The sequence below is a fragment of the Argopecten irradians genome, chromosome 2, assembly GCF_041381155.1.
Source record: "Argopecten irradians isolate NY chromosome 2, Ai_NY, whole genome shotgun sequence".
In the NCBI taxonomy this organism is placed as follows: domain Eukaryota; kingdom Metazoa; phylum Mollusca; class Bivalvia; order Pectinida; family Pectinidae; genus Argopecten; species Argopecten irradians.
In genome coordinates this window covers 40,427,932-40,454,095 of record NC_091135.1, presented here as the reverse complement: position 1 = coordinate 40,454,095, position 26,164 = coordinate 40,427,932, and the positions used below count along the sequence as shown (strand labels likewise).

Here is a 26,164-nt window from a genome sequence, read left to right as displayed (position 1 = left end):
AAACGCAGAAAGCTTAGACTGTCTCCCGTTTGCCAGACTGTCGTGGTGGTTCAAATAGTTTTAATAACTACGTCACAAAACCATAATCAAAGCCCGGTATCTGTGTCACAACTTAATTATTTGTAGGGGGACTACCGAAAACGTACTAGAATTTTACAATGTAGAAAGGAATGTTTTACCGGAAAATAAGCATCACGTACTTGATTCCTTTGTCGATGACTTCATACATTTGAGGATTTTTTTTATTGAATAACGCAACCATTATGGTAAATATAGTAACACCGCTCATCATTCGCTGTACCATGTTTTCAAAGTTTTAGTTCCGTCACAGGGCGTAACAGTTTGCTGGTGTTGATTTGTAGTTTATTGTCAGAATAGTTTCCGATGATATACATCGACATAGCAACGCCATGGGGAATTAGGAAGTTTACCTGCAATACACATTGGTAATGAACTCAATGTTTGGCATCGTTATACAGATCTATACATCCGGAGGCAACAAGGTGGCGTGGACTTGCCGCAGGGCTGGTCCAATGAACTCATTAATTCGGATGGTCATGGTGATCATATTTAATAACATGCGTCAGTTGGACTTAGGTACAGATTATTAAAACGCAGTTGTTAGATGGATTTGTTAACTTAACATATGGACTTTACGTAAGGTTTTTTTTCAAATCTAAATATAAGAGTTGTGTCTAGAATGTGTTCATACGTAGAGACATAGCCGGTTATTTTTTCCATAAATTTTAACGATACTTCAAATATCGAATGGAAGAGATCATGTGGAGACATTTTGTAAACAGCCAAATTTAACTCGTGTTTAAGACAATCTGCTTGTTACCTGTGGAAACTTGATGTATACAATCAATTAAATGATAACGATGTCTCTGAAAGTTTCGTTTTCTTGCTTGTTAAAAAAACCTTAATTTGCTTTAAAATATTCTTTGTGTTGACTAAAAAGATCTTAAAAATAAAGTAATTCTTTTGGAGGCAAAACCGATCAATAAGATATTATTATTTTAAGAATCGATGGATAAGGACATGTCTTTATATGATCCTGAGGAGGCGTTGTCTCGGTATCATCTCAAAGGTAACACTAATGATATTGCTATTGCTTTCCATTCAAACCTTTCAGTTACTACATCTTCAGAATGGGACAGACAGCTGCAATTAATTGCATAATTATGGCTTTAACTACATACCTTTACTAGATCTCTATAATTTTTCATTTGGTAAAGATATGATCGGACGACTAGGTTCACGCTGAACAATCTAACTGAATAATAATAACAAAACAAAGATAAGAAATTTATTCATTTTAATGGCACATTCAAATAGAAGTAAAATTAAATGGATTTCATGATTCAAATTCAATTAAAATACTTGGCATCGGCTCCATGTACACAATTAAGACGAAACTAACCATAACAATGACATTAGTAATTAGCTAATTATCTGTTATATTATTAATTTGTCATTTAATATACAGTAAGAGTGATGAACCTTTGGTCAAGCACAAGAATTTTGTGTGGCGCAAACAAAAATATGATACATTTCCCTCTTGATAAATCATGATTCCCTCGGACAACGCCCTGAGGAAAATAATTTATCTCGGGAAACAAGTCTTCATGTCTCCCTCACACCAGGGCAATAACTGTATAATGTATGCACTGATAAAATGTAAACGGTCGAGATTTTACCTATCATAATGCAATGGTACATTCTTATTTTGTTTTAAGATTTCTTCAGACTTCATTGTTATTCAGCCAAGAAAATAAATTGCAAACAGAACATATTCTCAAAATCATTTCACTAACAAAAACAATATGCCTTAAAGCATTGCAATATCCCCCGCATCTCTCAGTAGTATATTATTTGTATGTAGAACATATTTGATTGGTGCTTTTTTGGATTCGATTTAAAAACACAAAAATTTCAAATGCCCAGATAACAGGCAACCAGAGTATTAACTTATACCCACAGAAAAAAAAGTTGAGTCGAACGGCTTTGAAATTATAGACCGGAAAAGCATCTCGGACGGATGAACAGAGCCCAAAACAATATCACCTGCAAATGCGTTTCGCAAGGGATAAAAAAGAACAACAGCACTGAACAGTCCTACGGTAAGGATAAGCAACTGTTTGTAGGTAAGTGCTTTAGAACAATGCCACGTCTTGCGCAATACGACTCAAAACAATATTGCGTCATCAAAACGTGCGTATAGGTAGCAGAAACATTATAATTACAATAGGACAGCCTATCAACAGTGATTGATAATGTGCCACTTTCTACAAACGCATAACATATCATTAACAAACAAAGTCTTGCACAAAAATGGGACTATCATCAGTCAAAAGACCAGGGCAACAGTTTCGGAATCATAACGTACTTCCGGTCGTCTCTTCTGAACGGTATCAAGAATTGTAGTTTCCGGTCCAAAACTGCACAAACATCACGAACATCCGAGTATCAATTGTCCAGCATTCGGTTTGATTTTCTAAACACAATGTTTAAAAGAAGTAATTCTATGTCCGCCATTTCGAACTTCACTAGCAATGGTCGATCTTTGTGCCGTCCGTAAAAATATTATTAGAGCTAGTGTGACCTTATCTTTTCCGTTGAATGAATAGCAATACAACATGTTTATTTACAAAAAGCATACAAATAACTTGGCATTGTACATCTGTATACGTTTGAACAATCTGTATCCGTTTGAACATGCGTGATGTTTGCTTAAGACATTTCCTTACAACAGTTTACAGTTGGTTCGAAGGAACAAGTACTCTGTGAACTGCTGGCCTTCGACGCCTCCTCCCGTGGAAGCGTGAACCAGAAATCGGTGGTTGAACAGTCGCTGTAGGACTTGAATCGAGTTCAATTTACAGAAACCATTGACAGGGAAGCGGATTACGTAGCGATTATCAAGATTAAATCCGGAGTTCCTCGAGTCCATTAAAGCTGATGTTAGCTCAGGGAAAACTTCTTCTAGAAGATGTTTTTCAGCACTCAGGGAAATCCTTTCCCCAAGATCGGGACTGATGCTTACGGCAATGCAGTCGGAAAATTCGCCATTGCGCAACTGCTGTGGCTGGTGCTGCTTCTGCGCACTAACCGAACTTCCTACTTCCGATTTCTCTGTTTTGATGTTTTTGCATCGGCGCAGTATCTCCACTTCCCTAACGATACCATGTAGGTCATAGTATCGGGCCTCCTCAATGAGTTGGTCGTACTCTCGAAAGCCCTCGGGCAGCATCAGTCGTGAGGATCGGAGATAGTTGAGGATGTATCGGAACATTTTGCCATCTCGATCAATGAAGTAGTGTTGCTTGAGGCTGTCCAAAATGATAGGAATGTTGCCATTGAACATGCGAGCTAGTTTGGACTCTGGGCATCTGTGGAGGCAAACAAAAGATGTAGTTAGTATTAGTGGAACAGTCCCCAAGGTACAATTCACAATCGATACACGTGCATTATCTGTCCTAACAAAACTCTTTGATGTCTTTGATTTCAATACACGTACAATGCTTAGAGCTAGAGCCCCTGGCTTACAGCAGCTCTGGTAACGTATCCGAAACCAAAAAGGCTCCAACATATATGACACATTCTCCGATATCGTTTTCCATCAAAGCTAAATTTCGCCAGTATGACGTCCTTTCATGGCGCTTTTTCTCATAAGTAATATAGGCGTATTGGGTATATAGAATACAAACCAATATTCACAAATGAACTTTTCATAACTGCAATTGGTAAAGACAAGTTGTTTTCGAGACGAACAAATGGCTTTGAATGGAAAGAAAAGTCCAAAACCAAAGCAAAAATTCAGTTAAAGTGTATATTTTGTGGCATTTCTAATGACAAACCTCAATTTAATTCATTTTAAAAAAGTCACGTATCTGTTATTTACCAAAATATGATGGTTGACTGTAACAATTATAACTTTTCTATGGGTAAAGATAGGAGCCATCCCTTTTGGATTTAAAAAAGTAGATATATCTGCCAAACAAATGACAATACACAAGACCTTTGTTTTCAATTTTCATATTTTATGTTTTTATTTCTAAAAACATGCAAATTAGTGGAGAATGAACGATAAGTTAGTGCTAGAACATCAATTTCTCATGAAAAGCAATAGCGTAACAAACAATATACTTGAATGAAGAAAACTACCAATATAAGCTATACAAGTACTAAGTAATGTACCATCTGATTGTTGTTTGATATAATTAACGTCCTATTAACAGTCAGGGTTATGTAAGGACGGCCCCCCATGTATGCGGTGTGTAGCGTGTGTGTAGTGCGAGGCGCGTGTTTTGGGAGACTGCGGTGTGTTCGTGTTGAGTCTTCTTGTGTAATGGAACGCTTGCTCTTTTTATAGTGCTATGTCACTGAGTGCTGTCACTGAAGAATGCTGCCAAAGACACTAAGCAACACACCCCACCCGGTCACATTATACTGACAACAGCGAGCCAGTCGTCCTCCCATAATGCTGAGCGCTAAGCAAGAGCAGTAAATACCACTTTTATAGACTATGGTTTGTCTTGGTCAAAGGACAGAACCCAGAGCCTACCTCACAAGGGCGAGCCTTCCACAGAAGGCCAAAAGAGATGCGGTGTCAATGTTAGGAAGTAAAGAAAAGATAATATCCTAAATTTAGTCGCCTTTTTACGATCCTGCAATAAAGATAGCAGGTACAATTCTAAATCACTAGCTGCAGGGTCGACACTCTGATTATGATTTACAATCCTTATTTTCGTTCTGTTTCATGTTTCATAAAGGATCTACCAATATCCCATATGGATTAACAGTCCGATGAACCTTTCATTTGACCAATCAAATTGCCACCTCAAAATTTCTTAAAGGGGACGAAATAGTAAGAAAGAACTGTCGGAATAAATTTCCCATGTAGTCATTTCGCCCAAAGAGCACATCATAGCTACATGTATATGTATACTGTGACGAAATGACGTTCAGTAAAAGTAGCCAGACGGAGAAAACACATCTGGATTTAAGTACAGCGACTAGAAAGGTCATCAGTACGTGGCCCCATATGAGATGTTGTCAGATCCTCTAAAAACAGGGTAAGAATAATCTTATTAGGTATTGTAATGTCTCAGACGCCATGTGTTCCTTGGCTATTTTGGATAACAGCCGAAAAAATAGTTCACGACTGCAGGGCAAAATAAGTTTCATGGCTCTTCTCAACGATCATTGGTAGTTTAGGTCAAGATCGATTATACTCACGGCAATGATCATTTTATTGAGCTAATACAACTTTCTCTATTGTCAAAGATATATTCAGAACAGTTAGAATTGTACCCGCTGAACCTATTGCACGAGTGTAAAAGGCGACTAAATTTAGGATATCATCTTTTCACTTCTTCCTGATGTTGGGAAAGGCGACTAAATTTAGGATAGGATCTTCTCTTCCTAACAGCTCACCATATCCCCGCCTCACTTTTGGCCTCGAGTTGAGTGTTCGTCCCTGTGGGGAAGACTCTGGATTATGTCCTCTGGCCGAGACTTACCATAGTCTATACAGGAGGTAGTTACTGCTCAGCATAAAGGAAGTGTAATGACAGGTTTGCCCGTCGTCAGTATAATGTAGCCGGTCGGGGTGTGCGTGTTCGATATCTTCGGTGGCATGCTTCAATGAGATAGCAGTAAAAAGAGTCAAGAGTTCCACTACTACAAAGAGACACAACACAATATGCCACAGCCCCCCAAAACGTACAGACTTTCACACACCGCAACACAATGTACACATGAGAGGCCGCCCTTGCTCTTTATGACAATGACTGTTAAAAGGACGTTAACCGTAATAACCCAAACCGCACCAAGGAGATGTCATTAGACGTAAACAATCCTTCTCTAAGGAGAATCTGTATCAATAGGACGCATACAGAATACTACACAAAACCAAGACACAAGTAATAACTAATCTTCCATAGCTCAAGGCTCATTGATATTGAAGAGAAGCAATGACGAAGAATTTGTCCTTATTATGTGGATTTGTGATGCCAATGATATTGGTGATGAACATTATTGAAGTGTCCTTTTTGACCTTTGAAAATTTTGAAAGTTATATGTGAATAGGTACTAAGTACACGATACCAAACTAATTATTAAGTTTTACAGCTTATGAACTCTACGAATATAAAATTATCAAGAAATTTAAGGGCGTCCAGTAGACCCCTGAGAGTATGTTTTTGACTACAAAAAATCATATTTGACTCTTGAGAGTTTGAAGCACATGTCTATGTGACAGTATGTGTGATTTGACGGTGTAAAGTCAAGGGTCAAATGAATGCCCTGAGTTTATGTAATTCATCAAAATTCTGTTTAAAAAGTTATATAATTTTCCCTCCTTCTACGTTGCATTTGTTGAATATTGCAAATACATTTCTCTGTACACCGTATTTTTAAAGAGACGAAATAAAGTTTGAAATTTGCAAAGATACTCCAAGCCATTCTTGTCTGTAATGATCGTACAATGGAAGCACCAACTACAACTCTTACCAGCATGGAACAAATTACACTAAAGCGAGATGATGACGATAGGAAGTATCGTGAGCTTTCCATTGTATTACGTGCTTTTCATTGGCATTAAGGTCACACTATACCCGCTACAAAGTGTATGACAGATGAATGCTGGTTATCCTTAGAATTTGTCTCTGTACATCGTTTTATTCCATCCTTATCAGTCAATCCAATAATATTGCCATCGATAACCCTTATTTCGTGTACTCTGTAGTATTTGGACGTTTAAAATTCGCGCCTTGTAACAAGCACTCAAAACCTTATACTTACAGAATGAATAACTCCTTTCTACGAACGGTATTTCTCTATTTTAGGTGACTACATGACACCTTTTCCGACAACTAAGACCATGCTAGCAATTTAGTTTTATAAATTTATTTGCAATGGCTAGACGCCAATTCTCTACGTGCAGGTTTGAGATTGCGCATTTTAGCCTTATATTTTAACTTTACACGTAATAACTAAATGCATTTTGATCTGATATATATATATATATATATAACCACTTGGAGCTGATTTATCAACTCGTAAATTTCTACGGCATTGTCTGTCACTGGTTTTATCCAAAATCTAAAACCTAACAATTTGATAAAGTCAATACTACACCAACGGGACAACGAGATATACACGGAACGTATTACGGAATTAAATCCTTCCCGAAGTCATCATTGATATTGCTTTAATATTTAATAAAAATACAATCAAATTATCTGATATTTTTTCTGGAGAGTCGTAAGGTCCTTATAAAACTAATTACGCCCTTTTCCCTTGACATCTCATGTCAAAAATATTCACACAATTAAGCCTGCGGGGTGTAAGAATTAAATATTTAATCCCAAAAATTCCCAAATTTGTTTACGGGGGTATTTAAATGGTGCCAGCATTTGACTTGGGTTCACAGAGTATCGGGAAGTCTGTACATAGAGAAATTTACTTTATCGGCTGGTACGACACCAAGTGTCTCATTAAGCCGGCTCCGGGCTATTATCGCTGCTTCTTAAAAGTGATTCCCTCGGCTATAATTCTATCCAAACCTTTCACCGTCATACGCGCTCCAATTAAAATCTTTATCCTGCAGCCTGGGGCAAGACTGGCACTAAAATCAATGTTTTCAGCGAATTGCATTTTAACTGAAGAAGCAGAGCCTCCGGCAGGTAGATTTTCATTTAGAAATGAGAACGTATGAAGCTCTTGGCCATTCTGTGTGTAGGATTTCCGTCTAATTATTCTTGCTTCAAAATCTCAGCTCCGGGCGGGGGATTGTTTACATTCGAGACTGTATTAAAAGGTTACAGGCACACAACTCGATAGGTATCCAAATACACAGACCACATATTACCAGTCCAATCACTCCGCCATTGTCGTCGGCGTTTCTCACGAGCTGGTGTAATCTCCTCAGTCTAGGCACACATAGTTAGTACAGAAAAAAAACCTTACATGTGAAAAAGTGCATTGGAATTCAAAGTCACGCAGTATGTCGTCACACGTTTATCATGGTACAGGAAATGACGCATTTCCATTCTCGCGACATTAGATACGTGAAACGTTGAGATTGAACGATATTGAGGTGAGTGCCGAGTCGGAGTGTCCCGGCCAGGATTCGAACCAGAGGCCGCGGCGTGATCAAGCGTTGCTTACCTTGAATCGAACCAAAAACGCATGTTCCGTCAGCAGTAGAACGACAAAAGCCTATTTCACACTATGATTATTGGCCCCATAGTCTGCTAATTTATATATCACAATAGCGGGATTAAATGCTGCCATAAAGGTAAGGCGTTCGAATCGTACCTGTTAACATCACTGCATAATGGTAAAAGGCAACTAAATTTGGGATATTATTTTTCTCTTCTACCTAGCTGAATTTCTTGCTAATCACAGGGACATTAGAATTAGTTAGTTTATATACATTAGGACCTCATAGACTTATTTTGGACGTTGTATGGACGTAGTTAAAAATTCGGTAATTCTTACTTTACACATGCTATACCACAGCAGAACGAACTTGCGGTTTGGTCTGGTTTATTACATAAACGTCCTATTAACAGCCAGGGCCATTTTCAGGACGTCCTCCCATGTGGGCAATGAGTAGTGATGTGTGTATGGATGGATTTGGGAGGCTGCGATATATTCGTGTTATGTTTCCTTGTAATACTGGAACTCTTGGCCTTCTTAAAGTGTTATCTCGCTGAAGCATACCACCTAACAACACATCCTTCCCGGTATCAATATACTTAAAACTGCCAAACCTTTACGCTGGGGCAGAAACTACCACATTTATAGACTGCAGTGTGTCTCGACCGGTCTTCCTCACACGGGCGAGCACTTAACCCGAGGCCAAATGTGTGTCAAGGGAGACGTGGGGAAAGTCAAATCAGAAAGAGAAAAATAAAATTCTAAATTTACTCGCCTTTTACGATATCATGCAATAGGGGCAGCAAGTACAATTCTGCCGCCCTACCTGCAGGACTACAAGGAAACTTGCGGTACCACATTTGCATGTAATCTAATTGCATGACTGAAAAAATAACTTCGCTCTTTTCGTGGTAAATCGTCGTCTATGTTCGACGCATTCCGTCAATGTGCCACAGCCATTTTACAAACCCCATTGTAGATGACTCAATCCGATTAATATACATAATATCCTTATCGTCACTCCGTAAGTATATGACAACATCCCATATTGGGACGCATTCTTGTGACCTTTCGAATTGGCCAATCAAATTGCTACTTCCAAAATCTTAGTATTGAATTTTAGGGACGTTTGCAAGAGCTGTCGGAATCAATTTCGCCCAAAGAGCACAATATAGCTAAATGTATACATGGACTGGGACAAAATGTCGTTTTCCGTTAACGAAGTTTTTTGTTTGTTAGATTCATTAACGTCCTATTAACAGTCAGGGTCATGTAAGGACGGTCTCCCATGTATGCGTTGTGTAGCGTGTGTGTAGTGCGTGGCGCGTGTTTTGGGCGACTGCGGTATGTTCGTGTTGTGTCCGCTTGTAAGTGGAACTCTTGTTGCCTTTTTTATAGTGCTATATCACCTAAGCATGCCGCCGAAGACACCAAGCAACACACCCCACCCGGTCACATTATACTGACAACTGGCGAACCAGTCGCCTGTATGCTGAGCGCTAAGCGGAGCAGGAACTATCATTTTAAAGACTTGGGTGTGTCTCGGCCAGGGGACAGAACCCAGAGCTGGGAGACGTTAGGAAGGATGGTAGTTAGGAAGAAGAGAAAAGAAAATATCATAATTTTAGTAGCCATTTTTACGAATAGCACTACCTGCAGGATTACAAAAATGTAGTACAAAGTGAAATTGTAACGAAGAGTGTATAAAGGTCACCAGAACGTGACCCCATGTGAGATGTTGTCAGATACTTACAGGGTGATAATTTGTTTGTTTGTTTGTTTGATTTATTAACGTCCTATTAACAGCTATGGTCATGTAAGGACGGCCTCCCATGTATGCGGTGTGTTGCGTGTATGTTGTGCGAGGTAAGTGTACTGGGAGACTGCGGTATGTTCGTGTTGTGTCTTCTTGTATAGTGGAACTGTTGCCCTTTTTATAGTGCTATATCACTGAAGCATGCCGCCTAAGACACCAAGCAACACACCCCACCCGGTCACATTATACTGACAACGGGCGAACCAGTCGTCCCACTCCCTGTATGCTGAACGCTAAGCAGGAGCAGAAACTACCACTTTTATAGACTTTGGTGTGTCTCAGCCAGGGGACAGAACCCAGAGCCTTCCTCACAGGGGCGAACGCTCAACTCAAGGCCAAAAGTGAGGCGGTGCCAATGGAGGCATTAGGAAAGATAAAGTCAGTTAGGAAGAAGAGAAAAGATAAGATCCTAAATTTAGTCGCCTTTAACGATCATGCAATAGGGGCAGCAGGTACAATTCTAACGCCCTACCTGCAGGGCCAAAACAGGGTGATAAGAAGGATATGTATTTTAATAAGATTGTGAACGACTTTGTCAAATTTGTTGAAAATGAGATACTTTTGGCTTACTGACGATACACTACTATAGTGTAGGATGGTTTTAAAGGAAAATTTCTCGACCTTTCCAGTGGTAGTAACTGTTTTTGTGACAACTCATTAGAAATATGTTTTGGTCGATAAAGCCAGGTAGGGTTTATTTTTCGTCACAGCGTGATTTCCATCCTTCTCCTTTAATACAGCATATATGTAGAGTACAAATAGTCTTTGTCTAGACCTAAAACGTGTCTAAAATGGTATAGGAACTCTAGGAAATATATAGAAACTAATTCTCGGATCCCTATGTTAACAATGTCTCCCATGTCATCGCCTCACTCTTGAAAATTAGTTGATCGTTTACCCATGTGATGAAGACTCTGGTCTGGTTCTATTCCCTGGCCGAGACGCACAATACTTAGTTTATAAAAGTGGTAATTTCTGTATCCGATCATCAAGTATCACGGAAGCCGGGTTAAATTGTGTGTATTGTCGGGTAAAACGGCAGCGAGTTGTATACACGTGACAGTAGCGGAGTTGTGTCTACAGTAGGATAAAACGGCAGCAAGTTGTGTCCACGATAGTCAAATTGTCTGCAATCGGGTATCACAGAAGCCGAACGATGTCTACAGTCGGGTATCACGGAAACCGAACGATGTCTACAGTCGGGTATTACAGATCCGAACGATGTCTACAGTCGGGTATCGCAGAAGTCGAACGATCGCAGAAGCGAACGATGTCTACAGTCGGGTATCACAGATCCGAACGATGTCTACAGTCGGGTATCACGGCAGCCGATTGACGTCATCGCATTACGTATCACTGGTCATTGAAAACGAGGTGATTGTAGAACTATTCCTCATTGTCAAGTGTCGTACATCTCTCACCTTGTATATTTTTGAATTATCTAAAACAGCATGGCTATTTATTATATTAGTAGCGACACGGACAAGTCTAAAGGAGCGAGTGGCCAGATTACATTCTTGTTATTAATTTTCTAAAAGAACCATGGCCGCGATCAGGCCCTGTCAAATGATTGAAAACCAGTAGAAATGTGTTTAGCCCGGGGCTACGTCTACGGTATAGTCGGCGGGTTCAGCCAAGTCTTTAAAGCTTTTATCAAGTGGAAGGAATAAGCATGAGCCGAGGCTAAAAAGGATCATAATTATTTTGAAAAACTGCCTAGGGCAACGCACAGACATTATTATCCAGAAATATAACACCCAGACATTCGGCGGAGAAACTACCAAACTGTGAAGGGATATATACACAGTCTACATATACATACGTAATTCACCTACAGGGGTGGAACAAAGTAGTTTCAACTTTCCTATTTTTTTTTGCTTTTTATTTTAGTATTTTGATGAATGATATAAAACAAATTATTTTTCGTAACTTTAAGTGTAATATTTAAGGGCAAACAAGTCCACTTTTTACTTTTTTTCCTCCATCTTGTCGATTTTGCTTTAGATTATATTGTCAGGTACGTTACAATGACTTATTGATACGAACACTATCCCTGTCATTATCATCACAAAAATATGAGGTTTTTTTAACAACCACATTTCAAAGTCTATCTTATGGCAGTCAGTTACATTTTCAATATTTATATGACACATTTAATTCACACATTCAAATGCACGTTCATTCATCAAATGCGTGGTTAATTTGTTGGTTTTATTTTGTCAGAGCTATGGTCATTAAAGTGCGGTCTCTCCCTGTATGCAATTTCCTGTCGCAGATAGGAATGTTAGTCTGTTTTGGGTGGCTATAAGTATTGTGTTTCTTTGTATTAATAGAAAAACTCTCTCACTTTTAGTTTTATCTCACTGAAGCGGGTCGGAAAAGACACCAACCTGCACACCTAACTCGACACATTATACTGACAACGAACGAACCAGTCCTCCCACTCCCGCTTTATTGGTCCCCAGCCGGTAAAACCAGGGGGGACTTGTTTGGTCCCGTCTGTCTGTCTTTCTGTCCGTCTATCTGTCCGGATTTGGTTTCCAGAGAGCTAGAGAGTAGAGATCTAGACCGAATAGAGAGATTTTGAAGAAACTTCACACAGTGGTAACATATGGGAAAATACAGTTTGGGATTGAATTTGGGGTCAAAATGTCAACTCAAAAAGTCACTGTTACTAAAATAGATTGTTACACAAATTTTAATTCTCGGGTGATACCTTGAGAACACGTCAAAGAAATCTGTTCAAACTTCATACAATGGTAACAGGAGGTAGCATAGCTTGGGATGGGTCAACTACAAAGGTCACTGTTACTAAAAATACATTGTTACACAAATTTAAATTTCCAGATGATACCTTGAGAACACATGCAATGGTAACATAGGAGATAGCAAAGATTGGGATTGAATTTGGGGTCAAAAGGTAAACTACAGATTAAAGGTCACTGTAACTAAAAATAGATTGTTACACGAATTTTAGTTTCCAGACGATAACTTCTGAACAGATCAACAATTTTTCATCAAAATTTACACAATGGTAAGATAAGAGAGAATACAGCTTAGAATTGAATTTGGGGTCAAAAGGTCAACTAAAAAGGTCACTATTACTAAAAATAGATAGTTACACAAATTTAAATTTCCGGGTGATAACTTGAGAATACATCACATCAAAAGAATTAGTGCTTCATACAATGATAGCATCGCTAAGCATATAACCTGCTATAGAAATAGAAAATGTAATTGATGGCAGGGGACGTGTGTTGCTAGCAACATTTACTTTAATAAGCTTGTTTATGGACTAGGGTGTGACACGGCCCGGGAACAGAACCTGGAACCTCTTCGCAATGGCGAAAGATCAACTCAAGTCACTAAGAGTCAGTTGAGAAGTTAAAAGAAAACAGCTACAGGAAGAGAAAAGATACATAAACAAGAGTACATAATTGTTGTTAGGATACATCAAATATGAAGTCATTTGGAGGTTATGGCATTGTGAACAATAAAGAAATGCGAAATCAAGAATGAATCCTTTTTTGGTAACCGAAAATTGTTCGTGTCTTTACTCTTTATGGCTTTGAAAGTACGTCTTATCCCCCTCCTCATTTTCATACAAATTAATTATGTTTGCATCCGTGAAATTACTATTTTTGCTACGTCAACGAAAACGGATACCGGTACACGACAGAGTAAACTTTTGAAAAGCAGAATGCTAACCTATTAAACATGACCTTTCTCAACGGATACTCCTATCTTTTATATTATATAATTTATGTCTCGGTCATTTACAAAGATATCGTCAAATAACCAACATAATATTCAGTTCGATCTGAACCTTGACCAGTTTGTAAAGACGGTATTGGGCCTTACTCGATTTATGCTGGCGAACACAATGCGATGACCGCGGGCTAGCCTATATAGTCCAATACTCAATGGGGTATTACATACAAGACCTAATCTAATCCCTAGTTTTACAATCACATGGGTACATAACCGTATCCTCTGCACGACTAACCTGATCAAAGTGATTCACTTTCGGTTTGAAGCAGGTCAAGGAAATGAATTAGTTAACGCAAAATATCATTTATTCACGTCATCACATCGGCATCTTTCTGCATAGCAACATCATATCGATGTCGCACAAGACACCAAAAAAAGCACCTATCGATGTCATACTTCATACCAACATCACATCAATGTCATACTTCATACCAACATCACATCAATGTCATACTTCATACCAACATCACATCAATGTCATACTTCATACCAACATCACATCAATGTCATACTTCATACCAACATCACATCAATGTCATACTTCATACCAACATCACAACAATGTCATTACACCAATGTTACAATTCACATCAATGTCATACTTCATACCAACATCACATCAATGTCATACTTCATACCAACATCACATCAATGTCATACTTCATACCAACATCACATCAATGTCATACTTCATACCAACATCACATCAATGTCATACTTCATACCAACATCACATCAATGTCATACTTCATACCAACATCACATAAGTCAATCATACCAACATCACATCAATGTCATACTTCATACCAACATCACATCAATGTCATACTTCATACCAACATCACATCATGTCATACTTCATACCAACTCACATCAATGTCATACTTCATACCAACATCACATCAATGTCATACTTCATACCAACTTCATACACATCAATGTCATACTTCATACCAACATCACATCAATGTCATACTTCATACCACATCACACAATGTCATACTTCATACCAACATCACATCAATGTCATACTTCATACCAACATCACATCAATGTCATACTTCATACCAACATCACATCAATGTCATACTTCATACCAACATCACATCAATGTCATACTTCATACCAACATCACAACAATGTCATACTTCATACCAACATCACATCAATGTCATACTTCATACCAACATCACATCAATGTCATACTTCATACCAACATCACATCAATGTCATACTTCATACCAACATCACATCAATGTCATACTTCATACCAACATCACATCAATGTCATACTTCATACCAACATCACATCAATGTCATACTTCATACCAACATCACATCAATTCAACATACTTCATACCAACTCACATCAATGTCATACTTCATACCAACATCACATCAATGTCATACTTCATACCAACATCACATCAATGTCATACTTCATACCAACATCACAATAATTCATACATTCATACATACAACATCACATCAATGTCATACTTCATACCAACATCACATCAATGTCATACTTCATACCAACATCACATCAATGTCATACTTCATACCAACATCACATCAATGTCATACTTCATACCAACATCACATCAATGTCATACTTCATACCAACATCACATCAATGTCATACTTCATACCAACATCACAACAATGTCATACTTCATACCAACATCACATCAATGTCATACTTCATACCAACATCACATCAATGTCATACTTCATACCAACATCACATCAATGTCATACTTCATACCAACATCACATCAATGTCATACTTCATACCAACATCACATCAATGTCATACTTCATACCAACATCACATCAATGTCATACTTCATACCAACATCACATCAATGTCATACTTCATACCAACATCACATCAATGTCATACTTCATACCAACATCACATCAATGTCATACTTCATACCAACATCACATCAATGTCATACTTCATACCAACATCACATCAATGTCATACTTCATACCAACATCACATCAATGTCATACTTCATACCAACATCACATCAATGTCATACTTCATACCAACATCACAACAATCATGTCATACTTCATACCAACATCACATCAATGTCATACTTCATACCAACATCAACAATGTCATACTTCATACCAACATCACAACAATGTCATACTTCATACCAACATCACAACAATGTCATACTTCATACCAACATCACATCAATGTCATACTTCATACCAACATCACATCAATGTCATATACCAACATCACATCAATGTCATACATACCAACATCACATCAATGTCATACTTCATACCAACATCACATCAATGTCATACTTCATACCAACATCACAACAATGTCATACTTCATACCAACATCACATCAATGTCATACTTCATACCAACATCACAACAATGTCATACTTCATACCAACATCACATCAATGTCATACTTCATACCAACATCACATCAATGTCATACTTCATACCAACATCACATCAATGTCATACTTCATACCAACATCACATCAATGTCATACTTCATACCAACATCACATCAATGTCATACTTCATACCAACATCACATCAATGTCATACTTCATACCAACATCACATCAATGTCATACTTCATACCAACATCACAAACATCAATGTCATACTTCATACCAACATCACAACAATGACATTACACCAATGTTACAATTCATACTTTTGATACGATTCGGAAAAAAATGTTTCTCTCATACCTATGGCAAGTCAAGTTACTTTTTATTCCGAGTTCACGATACCGGAAATTCTAATTCCGATATGGGTATTATATTTCCCGATAACGGAAATTCTATTGCCGATATCGAAAATTAAATTTCCAATATCGGAAATTCTATTTCTAATATCGGAAATTGCTTTTAATTCCTGATATCTGAAATTCTAATTCTGATATGGAAATCTTAATCTGATATCGGAAATTCTAATTCCGTTATCGGATATTCTGTTTTTGATATCTCGGAAATTAATCAGAAATTTAATTCCGATATCTACCTTCCGTAGGTAGGTAGGTATGTATGGCAAGCCAAGTTACTTTTTATTCTATTAATTCCGATATCGAAATTAAATTTCTGATTCCGATATCGGAATTAAATTTCTGATTCCGATATCGGAATTAATAGAATAAAAAGTAACTTGGCTTGCCATACATACCTACCTACCTACGGGTGTAACACTGACTGGTATAATACAATACACTCATGTCGCCTGAGGCTGTATTACATGGCTACCCATGCAATACAGCCTTTTCACGTCACGGCGTCAACAACATTATTATTTTCTTGGTAAACTTAATGTGTTCTTTCCAGAATCTAGGATGGTTGAGCATTTAAAATATCGCACAATTTTCTCTATCCTTCAAGCATAAAGTCACGGGTTTTACAACATTTTGTGATATCTCGGGTAGAATATCCCTATCCTTCGTATCCACATATAAAACGGTCTTATATAATTATACATCAAAACTGACGAGTCTCGATATGATTGTAGCGATGGTCCCGAGTCCTGAGTATATTAGTGAGGCATCCATCTCTTGGTATTAAGTTCGTTACTCATGTGTGATAATCGTAAGGTTCAGACTGTAGTTCGATGGTTTATCTTTGGGTACTCCTACAACTTGGGTACCAGGTACTTCATCCTTAAATGTTCTCGGCTATTAAAAGGGTATTATATTGATTTGATTCAACTGACCAATTTCCTATTCCGTTAGAAAGATGTCGGCACATGTTGATTTAATCCATATTAATAACCTCATATTCTTAACCGTTCCATTTAGTATAACTAAGCATCTAGGGCTATGTTCTGTAGCCGAATCATGCAGATACCGCATATGGATGCGGATTTTACATTTACTTGTACTATTACATGTACTATTAAATCCTACGAAGCCAATTGGACTTCAATCATGATCCGGATGTTATAGCTTAATAATGTGTAATGTAAGCATTAAACTATTTCTAATAGCAACTAATGTAAATATAGATGTAATAGTTTTTTGGACAATAATTTCATTGTGCGCGCTTTGCACTAGCGCGCAATATTACGAGTTGTCTGCAAATTCACCTTACATCGTTATCTAGACAAAAAATGGCATTAAAAGATACATGCAGCTTATGCTTAGATGCATCGTTAACAAATAAGCAAATCAGTGACTATGTAATAACGATTAGTTGCAAAATTTTTGAAACGTGTAAACGCTTATAAAATCCAAGGCTATGGATGTTATTTAGTTTAATGGAAACTTATGAATTATTCATTCTCAGCTTCTGCTATTAAGGTTTGCTTCTCAAAATCATCTACATTGCACAGTATACTCTAAATTAAGCGCCCGATTGAACGTTGTAAGTTTAACGCTTGTCAGAAAAATATTAACAAGGATGATGTCGTTATTAGAAAATGATGAGTATAAGCAAGGACGTATATGAGAAGGATAAGTCACACTGGGTTTTGGGGAAGTCCAAGGCAGGCGCTTTTGTGTTTGTGCACTGACCGTGACGTTGGGCGACGATGATTTTCTTGATATCCCGGCGCAGCCTTTGATGTAGCATGCGGGTGCGATGGTTACCGTCTTATTCTGAAGCGGGGCCGTCATTCATGAACTGTCGATCTTTTTTAACGAAAATTAAGACATATCCTCTAATATTCCGTCTTTAAAGCAAGTAATATACGTCATGAAATTAATAACTTTACAATGGTGTTTCGTTTGACTCGATAAGACAGTATTTGTTGAGAAAAACGGTTTTTATTCCCGGTTCATAGGCGTCTCGCGTGGTGTTTAGTAATGTAAAGAAGTGTCGTTATTAGAAAATGATGAGTATAAGTGACACTATGTCTTTCAGTAAATATCCGTGACGAGAAGTACTTACTTTGTGAGCGTTTCCAGTGATGACGTATATATAACTCCTCCGACGTCAATGTGGACGGGCGCCGTGTAGCGGGTCGGCGTCGCTGGACACGGAACTCCGGAAATTTTGGAAAATGCGTGTCCGTTCTGAGATATTGGGGGAGAAGCGACTGGTGTGTGAGGAGAGGACATTGTCCTGCCGTTGGTGTTGACTTTTAGTCCAGCGTTAAGTCTCTCTTATACTTGTTCCACTGAATGTTTTATCTCCCCTTTCGCAATAGGCAAAGCTTCTGTACTCCCGGCGTTACATGGAGATTATTGTTAGATTGTCTTTAAGTTGAACGCTGGCATTGAGATTAGCCTTGTCTGACCTACAATGGAACAAATTAACACCTATTGATGAAGTTTGGCACCCCGATGACTATACATATGTTTACACCGTACTATATCTACACAAAACTTCACTCGAACAATACATTGGGACAAATAAATGATCACAACGTATAGGCCAAGTCCTTTGTGTTGTTGTATCTTGATGAAAGCTACACAGCCCCATACCAACCCCCGCGGGTAATTACAAGGTTCAACACTAAAGAGAATTCAGCCTGCCGCCAGTTATGTCGAAGTTCCGGTCATGCCCAGAGGCGTTCTAATATGGCGACATTTCAGAAACACCTGCGGGTTGCCAGAGGGGGTTATTTATTGTTAATGAGAAACCGAGTTTCACTGCAGGCAGACTAAGCCTTTGCCAGTACACAGTCATACCCCATGGTTATACACAATTAATAACTACCAAACGATACACACGATTCCAACATTTAAAAAATTTATATAGTTTACAGTCTACCACAACTTGATTAAAACTTCCAACGTAATTAGTAAACAAGTGCAACGGTAGTGCACGACGAAGAAACATGACTAGATTAATAACCAGTCGATTCTTTGCTGCAATAATTAATTTAGCTTCCAAAAATTCATCCCCCTTTTTGCGGGAGGGGCAAATCAATCGACCTCTACAATTACAAAGGAAACCCGCGGCCATATCTCCTTCAAAAAATTACAATGATTGCTCCATATCAATTCAAATAAACACAGCGACGATAAGTTTTTAAATCTGCCCATTATTAAGACATGTTCTAATGTAACTAACAGACATCAAAAGGCTAGAGCAAACATGAGCTATTACACAAATCTCAGAACACTTGAATCGTAAATCTAAACATTCTTGAGATAACAAACTTGGGTTATTACAAATAATGTCCCAGAGTCATTATTTCACATACTAAAATAGTACAGGTAAAAAGCAGACGCGTCGTATTTTGGCGGTGGGTAAAATCTGAAAAGTTTCATGAGAAAAAACACGGAGCAACGACCAATAGCTCCAAGAGAACAGACAACTTCTCCTACCAGTCACCGAGCTAGTATAGTTTTAAAAATTCTGACACATATATCACCAAAACACAAATAAATTTGGCTTGATTGGAATTGGAACATTAATGAATGACCTGGTACTTGTAAATGACGATGATAGATACACTGAAGACGAATGAAACAATCATATCGATATACCTCTCTTCTCTTCTAACATTAAAGCGTAAAAATAAATATGAGAAAAGCTGCCAATATGTACTTTAAGTGACAAGTCAGATTATTTCTTTGCTTTTATTAACCGTGATAACTGTGGTCCAACGTTTGACCGTAAAGACTAACGAATAATTTGAACACACGTGCACGTCGTTTTGGCGCATGACATGATGCCCAGACCACGTGCGCAAAATAGACCGGGGCCCTTTAGTACCGAGATAGGCGCAACGCGGTGATAGAGCCCTTGTTTGACGAGGTAACACTTCCAAGGTGACAAATAACTAACACAAGTATTAATCTACCCCACGGGCATAGATATTCCGGGTAAGCTGACGAAAGTATATTGTGAGGACATTCTAATAGGTGTCATTTAGAACGTAAACGGGACGTTTCTGACTTTACCATAACCAAAAACATATATAACATTTGATGAGAAATCAGTGTCATTAGACAAAAAACAAACGTATAAAAACATATCTTTTTCATGTCGTGAAAGAATTAAATTTATATACGATACACATGTATACAACCGGTGTACAGCCATTCAAATACAGAACTATACAAGAAAAATCAATCGTGCATGACTTCAGCGAATGAATATATATATGTGTAGTAGACTGGCTTCTTTTTGACTGTTCACACGCTAAACCAAGTGTCGAATACAACGTGCTGTAATTTCTGATATAGTATATAAAACGTAACCTACCTTATAAATTTGGCTGTATTTTCACTGGAGATACACACTGGTCTAGTTTGGGAACAAGGACAGTAACACCTCTCGTCGGCTTTCCCTTCGTAAATGAGCTTAGACAGCCTTTCAGTGGGATTTAACTCGCGGGTACGTACCCTCAGGCCATGTTTCTATTTCGCGCGAGATCGGAGCTCGCTGTCGGCCTCGACTATAACAAACACTGGCGTGGTAGGAAAGTGATGTGCCCGAGGCGCTTCTCCATAGCAACGGAACAGATGCTGCGAGAGGCGCCATCGTGCGCTAATATCAAACTCAAATTAGATAGGAAAAAGGCATATAATGGAAGCCTGGTATTTAACCTTTGAACTTAACACACATAAATGACTAATTGATAACGGTTATATATTTTATTACCCGTTTACTGGTATCGATATTGAAAGTCACCACCACAAGCAAACAAGCGGAAATAACAACATATTCATGCAGAAATACTATATCCTTAATTGGCGACAACTGGAGCTTCGTAATAATTAGATAAATAAATCCTACTGAAAGCGTAATTTCCAATTTGAGTTTGATAAAACATCAAGTAAAAATATGTTTGGATACAATGTCTGGTGATTTGTTATAAGGTTTTATGTCAAATTGGTACATTCTCGTAATACGATTTAGACCCAGAAGATAGTGACCACAGGATCAGTTATATGCAGATATTTGAACCGGGGATTTAGATAACTATTATCCTGAAATCTCTTGTTAGGACCATATTTTGGTTTTACAAAATCACGAATATATGGAAGAAATGTAATGTGATATCATATATTATTTGGTATTAATTTGCCATCAACTTTTATTTTTAAAATATCACAAACGGAAAAGCTAGATTTCAGGATCTACACTAAAATAGTAACCCTCATTGAAAAGATGTTTGATTAGCCAATGAGGTACAAATTTAACTTCTAAGGGAAGTAACTCTGATAGCAGAATAGGAAATTCCGGGTCCCAGTGGACTAGTCCGCTAAACCTGCCTATATTTAGTCTGCTCGCGGTATCTCGACATCAGCTGATTTCAAATATCACGCCAATATTTTAATGTGTTGTTTTTAGATATAGAATCAACTAAAGTTTACTGTAATAAATCAATCAACACTTATTGAAACTATATTTCTTTTTGATCGTTTGTCATTTGCAAAAAAAAACAAAAAGTCTGAAGACTGAAGAAGGCCCTATAGCGACTGAATATATATTCCATAGAAATGATTTTGATTTTCCTTTGAATTTATTTTGGCTTTTTATTTTGGATTATCTATATACTAACTTTATACCGTTTTTACCTCATTATGAAAAAAAGTCGACCGGGAGGCGGATTCTTGAAAACGTGACGTTGTGGACCGACTTTGTCATCCAGCTATTAAATCTCGTTTCTCGTCGTATATGGGTGTCATAATTTTAAATATAATATAGAAACCTTTCAATAATCTTTATTTTCATAAATTCTTCTAATGTAAATATATTGATTTAATGTATTTTTCTAATTTTCATAGTGACTGAATAGCAGAAGCTATCTACATATCTTCAGAGGAGATATGTAGATGGCTTCTGCTATTAATAGCCGCTATGAAAATAAGAAAAAAATATCTCCAATCCCTATGAAACATGGAGTACAAGCCAATAATATTCAGTTCCATGTGGGTCAAGAATACAATTTAATTTTTATTGAAAGGGAAGCTACTCTTGGAATACAGTATAGACTGTGAAGTCTTGAACGTGAATCCTCCTCCACTAGCGGTCAGTAAGTTTATCATAGCTAGAATTCTTATTTTATTTTGTTTTCAATAGTTTTGAATCAATAAATTATTCACTATTGCTCTCCTCATAAATACTATTTGTCTTCACTCTTAGCCCGATTGCTTTAGCTATAGCTGAAGAGTCTTCAATTACATGTATGGACTTTTTATTAAGGCAACAAGGACATAGTCATTCAGATCCCCCGCCAATGGAGATATCAAAGCTGAAGTAAGTTTGATTGTGGAGACTTATGTGTATGAAAAAAAAACAGGAAAAAGGAAGTTGAGCTAAAGAAAGATGGAGTATAATTCAAGTAGAGTGGGGCTGCAATTGTTGAATCAGGTATACAGCCTTGACATTTATATTAGACTATATACACAAAGATGGATGGAGTTTTGCAAAGTAACATTTACCATGATATTTTCAGCAATGTTTCCATGGTAACGGAAAAAGTGCAAAAAATGAAAACCTAGGTACTACTAGACCATAAAAAGAATGTGTCTATGAAGTTCCGTGCATATACCGGTTTTCCAGTTATGCTGCGGAAACGAACCTGGTACAAAAATATGATATTTTCAGCAATGTTTCCATGGTTACGGAAAAAGTGCAAAAAATGAAAACCAAAAAATAGCAAAAGGCACTACTAGACCATAAGAACAATGGGTCTATGAAGTTTCATGGAAATATCTCTGCTAGTTTTAGAGGTGTGCTCCGGAAACGATTCTTACACAAAAATCTGCCATTTTCAGCAGTGTTTCCATGGTTACAGAAAAAAGTGCAAGAAGTGAAAACCTTAAAATAGCAAAAGGCACTACTAGACCATAAGACCAATGTGTCTATGAAGTTTCGTGGAAATATCTCTTCTGGTTTTAGAGTTATGCTCCGGAAACGAACCTGGTACAAAAATATGATATTTTCAGCAATGCTTCCATGGTTACGGAAACAAGAGATCCCAGAGGGATCTTGGCGCCCACCAAAGAATGATCTATATCTGACAAAGGAAAGATGGATCTTTTCTCTACTTTTTAAACTTTTTCAAACATACTACATATAAAATTTGAGACAGATCGCTTCAGTACCTTTTGAGTAATAGCGGTAACAAACTTCAACTATCAAAATCCAAGATGACTCCTTGGCGGCCATCTTGTTGATCAATCGGTCCCAAATCACAATATGCACAACTAGGGCCCTAGGGGAACCTACATGTGAAATTTGAGAAAGATCCATTCAATACTTTCTGAGAAATAGCGATAACAAACTTTGAATATAAAAATCCAAGATGGCTGCCTGGCGGCCATTTTGTTAACCGATCGGTCCCAAAATGCAATATGCACAACTAGGTCCCTAGGGGAACCTACATATGAAATTTGAGACAGATCACTTCAGTACTATCTGAGAAATAGCCATAACAAACTCGAAATCCAAGATGGAGGCTATCTTGTTCACCAATTGGTCCAAAAATGCAATATACACAACAAGGGCCCTAGGGGAATCTACATATTAAATTTGAGAAAGATCCCTTCAGCACTTTTTGAGAAATGGGGATATCAAACCTTAACTATCAAAATCCAAGATGGCCGCATGGCGGCCATCTTGTTCACCGATTGGTCTAAAAATGCATTATGCACAACAAGGGCCCTAGGGGAACCTACGTATTAAATTTGAGAAAGATCCCTTCAGCACTTTTTGAGAAATGGGGATATCAAACCTTAACTATCAAAATCCAAGATGGCCGCGTCAGCGGCCATCTTGTTCACCGATCAGCCTCAAAATCTGTATGGCACAACTAGGGACCAAGGGTAACCTCCATGTGAAGTTTAAACAAAATCCCTTCAGTAGTTCTCAAGAAATATCGATAACAAACTTCAACTGCCAAAATCAAAGATGGCTGCCTGGCGGCCATCTTGTTTTTCCGATCAGCCTCAAAATCTGTATGGCACAACTATGGACCAAGGGTAACCTCCATGTGAAGTTTGAACAAAATCCCTTCAGTAGTTCTCAAGAAATATCGATAACAAACTTCAACTGCCAAAATTAAAGATGGCTGCCTGGCGGCCATCTTGTTTTTCCGATCAGCCTCAAAATCTGTATGGCACAAATATGGACCAAGGGAACCCTCCATGTGAAGTTTGAACAAAATCCCTGCAGCAGTTTTTAAGAAATAGTGATAACAAGCATTGTTTACGGACGGACGACGGACCACGGACGCAGGGCGATTTGAATAGCCCACCATCTGATGATGGTGGGCTAAAAATGCAAAAAAATGAAAACCTAAAAGTAGCAAAAGGCACTACTAGACCATAAGACCAATGTATGTATGAAGTTTCATGGAAATATCTCTACTGGTTTTAGAGTTATGCTCCGGAAACCATTCGTACGGACGGACAGACGGACCCATTTGTATATCCCCGCCAACTTCGTTGGGCGGGGGATAATAAGCAAAGAAATGTACCGGCCTTTAGCACAGTGACAACTAATTTATAATTCAAATTACATGTGGTTGAAGGTATTTCTATCTCTAATTTTGACTGCAAAAGTCTGGGTTTAACCAGAGATTTAAATAGTAAATCTCTTGTTTAACTCCGATGAAATACATGGCTCACCTGTGTAGAGCTTTCGACATAGCCAGTTATTTATACTTTTGAGGAGTAGATACCTTACTTGATACAAGTGAGAACAAATGGGTATTTTTAGTATATTTTCTACAATATATTGTACAGTAAAATATGTTTATAACTAACAAGCTTGCAACAAATTCAGGGGTATATGTAGTGTTTTTCAATACCTTTCATAGAACGAATATACGTACCCGGCCTACTATACCTTTCGGCCGGGTACGAATTGGTCCCTATGTGTCGTAGTGGAGCACTGCCTCCGAAAATCACTCGGGCATAATTATCTATACTTTTTTGTAGGTTTCCAATTATTTTATGCGTATACATGCATTAACATATATTATTTTTGTCCAAAACAAACATAACTACCATTCTTAATATCTACCGTACCGCTCACAAGACGTCAAATTCACATTTTGTGGACTTGCCGTATAAATTCCCTTCAGAAAGACCTTCATATGTATTATGTAAAAATAATGCCTCGATGAGAATTTGATATTTTATGTGGTTCAGTTTCATTGCCTAGTCGGTAAGCGATATCAAACAAGTACGATAAAAATGCAAACAAACGTTTTATAATGGTTTGCATAATCATTACTTTGCTCTATTAACAGTAATAGGCACCAGGTGTAGCTCTAAAGACGACACCATTTTCTGTCAAAAACTCTTTTGAGCTACAATATTGCAGCTATACCTTTCAATATACCCATATGTTTGTAATGTATGTAGAACGAAGTACAACTTTGCATATAATTGCAAATAATTTAATTTTGTAGGTCCCCGGAGGTTCATTTAATGTTTTACTGTATATCATGAGGATAGAGACAGAACAAAAACTATTTCCA

At 37.8% G+C, this 26,164-nt stretch overlaps 1 protein-coding gene across 2 annotated transcripts; it reads right to left on the bottom strand.

Moving 5' to 3' along the window:
- Window positions 1-1,303: 1,303 nt before the first annotated feature.
- On the bottom strand, window positions 1,304-22,351 carry LOC138315479 (BTB/POZ domain-containing protein kctd15-like). Of its 2 annotated transcripts, XM_069256530.1 has the most exons (3): window positions 20,932-22,351; window positions 18,664-19,012; window positions 1,304-3,392 (listed from the first exon to the last, which is right to left on the bottom strand). In XM_069256530.1, exons 2-3 carry the CDS (start codon window positions 18,831-18,833, stop codon window positions 2,747-2,749), a joined length of 816 nt encoding a protein of 271 aa, XP_069112631.1. In that variant the 5' UTR covers window positions 18,834-19,012; window positions 20,932-22,351; the 3' UTR covers window positions 1,304-2,746. The 2 variants fall into 2 exon arrangements, with proteins under 2 accessions (XP_069112631.1, XP_069112633.1); XM_069256532.1 differs by lacking the exons at window positions 18,664-19,012; window positions 20,932-22,351 and adding an exon at window positions 7,472-8,023.
- Between the last annotated feature and the right edge of the window lie 3,813 nt (window positions 22,352-26,164).

What these genes read in the sequence shown, in the direction of transcription:
- LOC138315479 (XM_069256530.1), bottom strand. Translation starts at nt 18,833, where the DNA reads ATGTCCTCTCCTCACACACCAGTCGCTTCTCCCCCAATATCTCAGAAC. An exon ending in TCACTGGAAACGCTCACAAA is followed by an intron (nt 3,393 to 18,663) that starts GTAAGTACTTCT and finishes TTGCCTCCACAG; the next exon opens with ATGCCCAGAGTCCAAACTAG.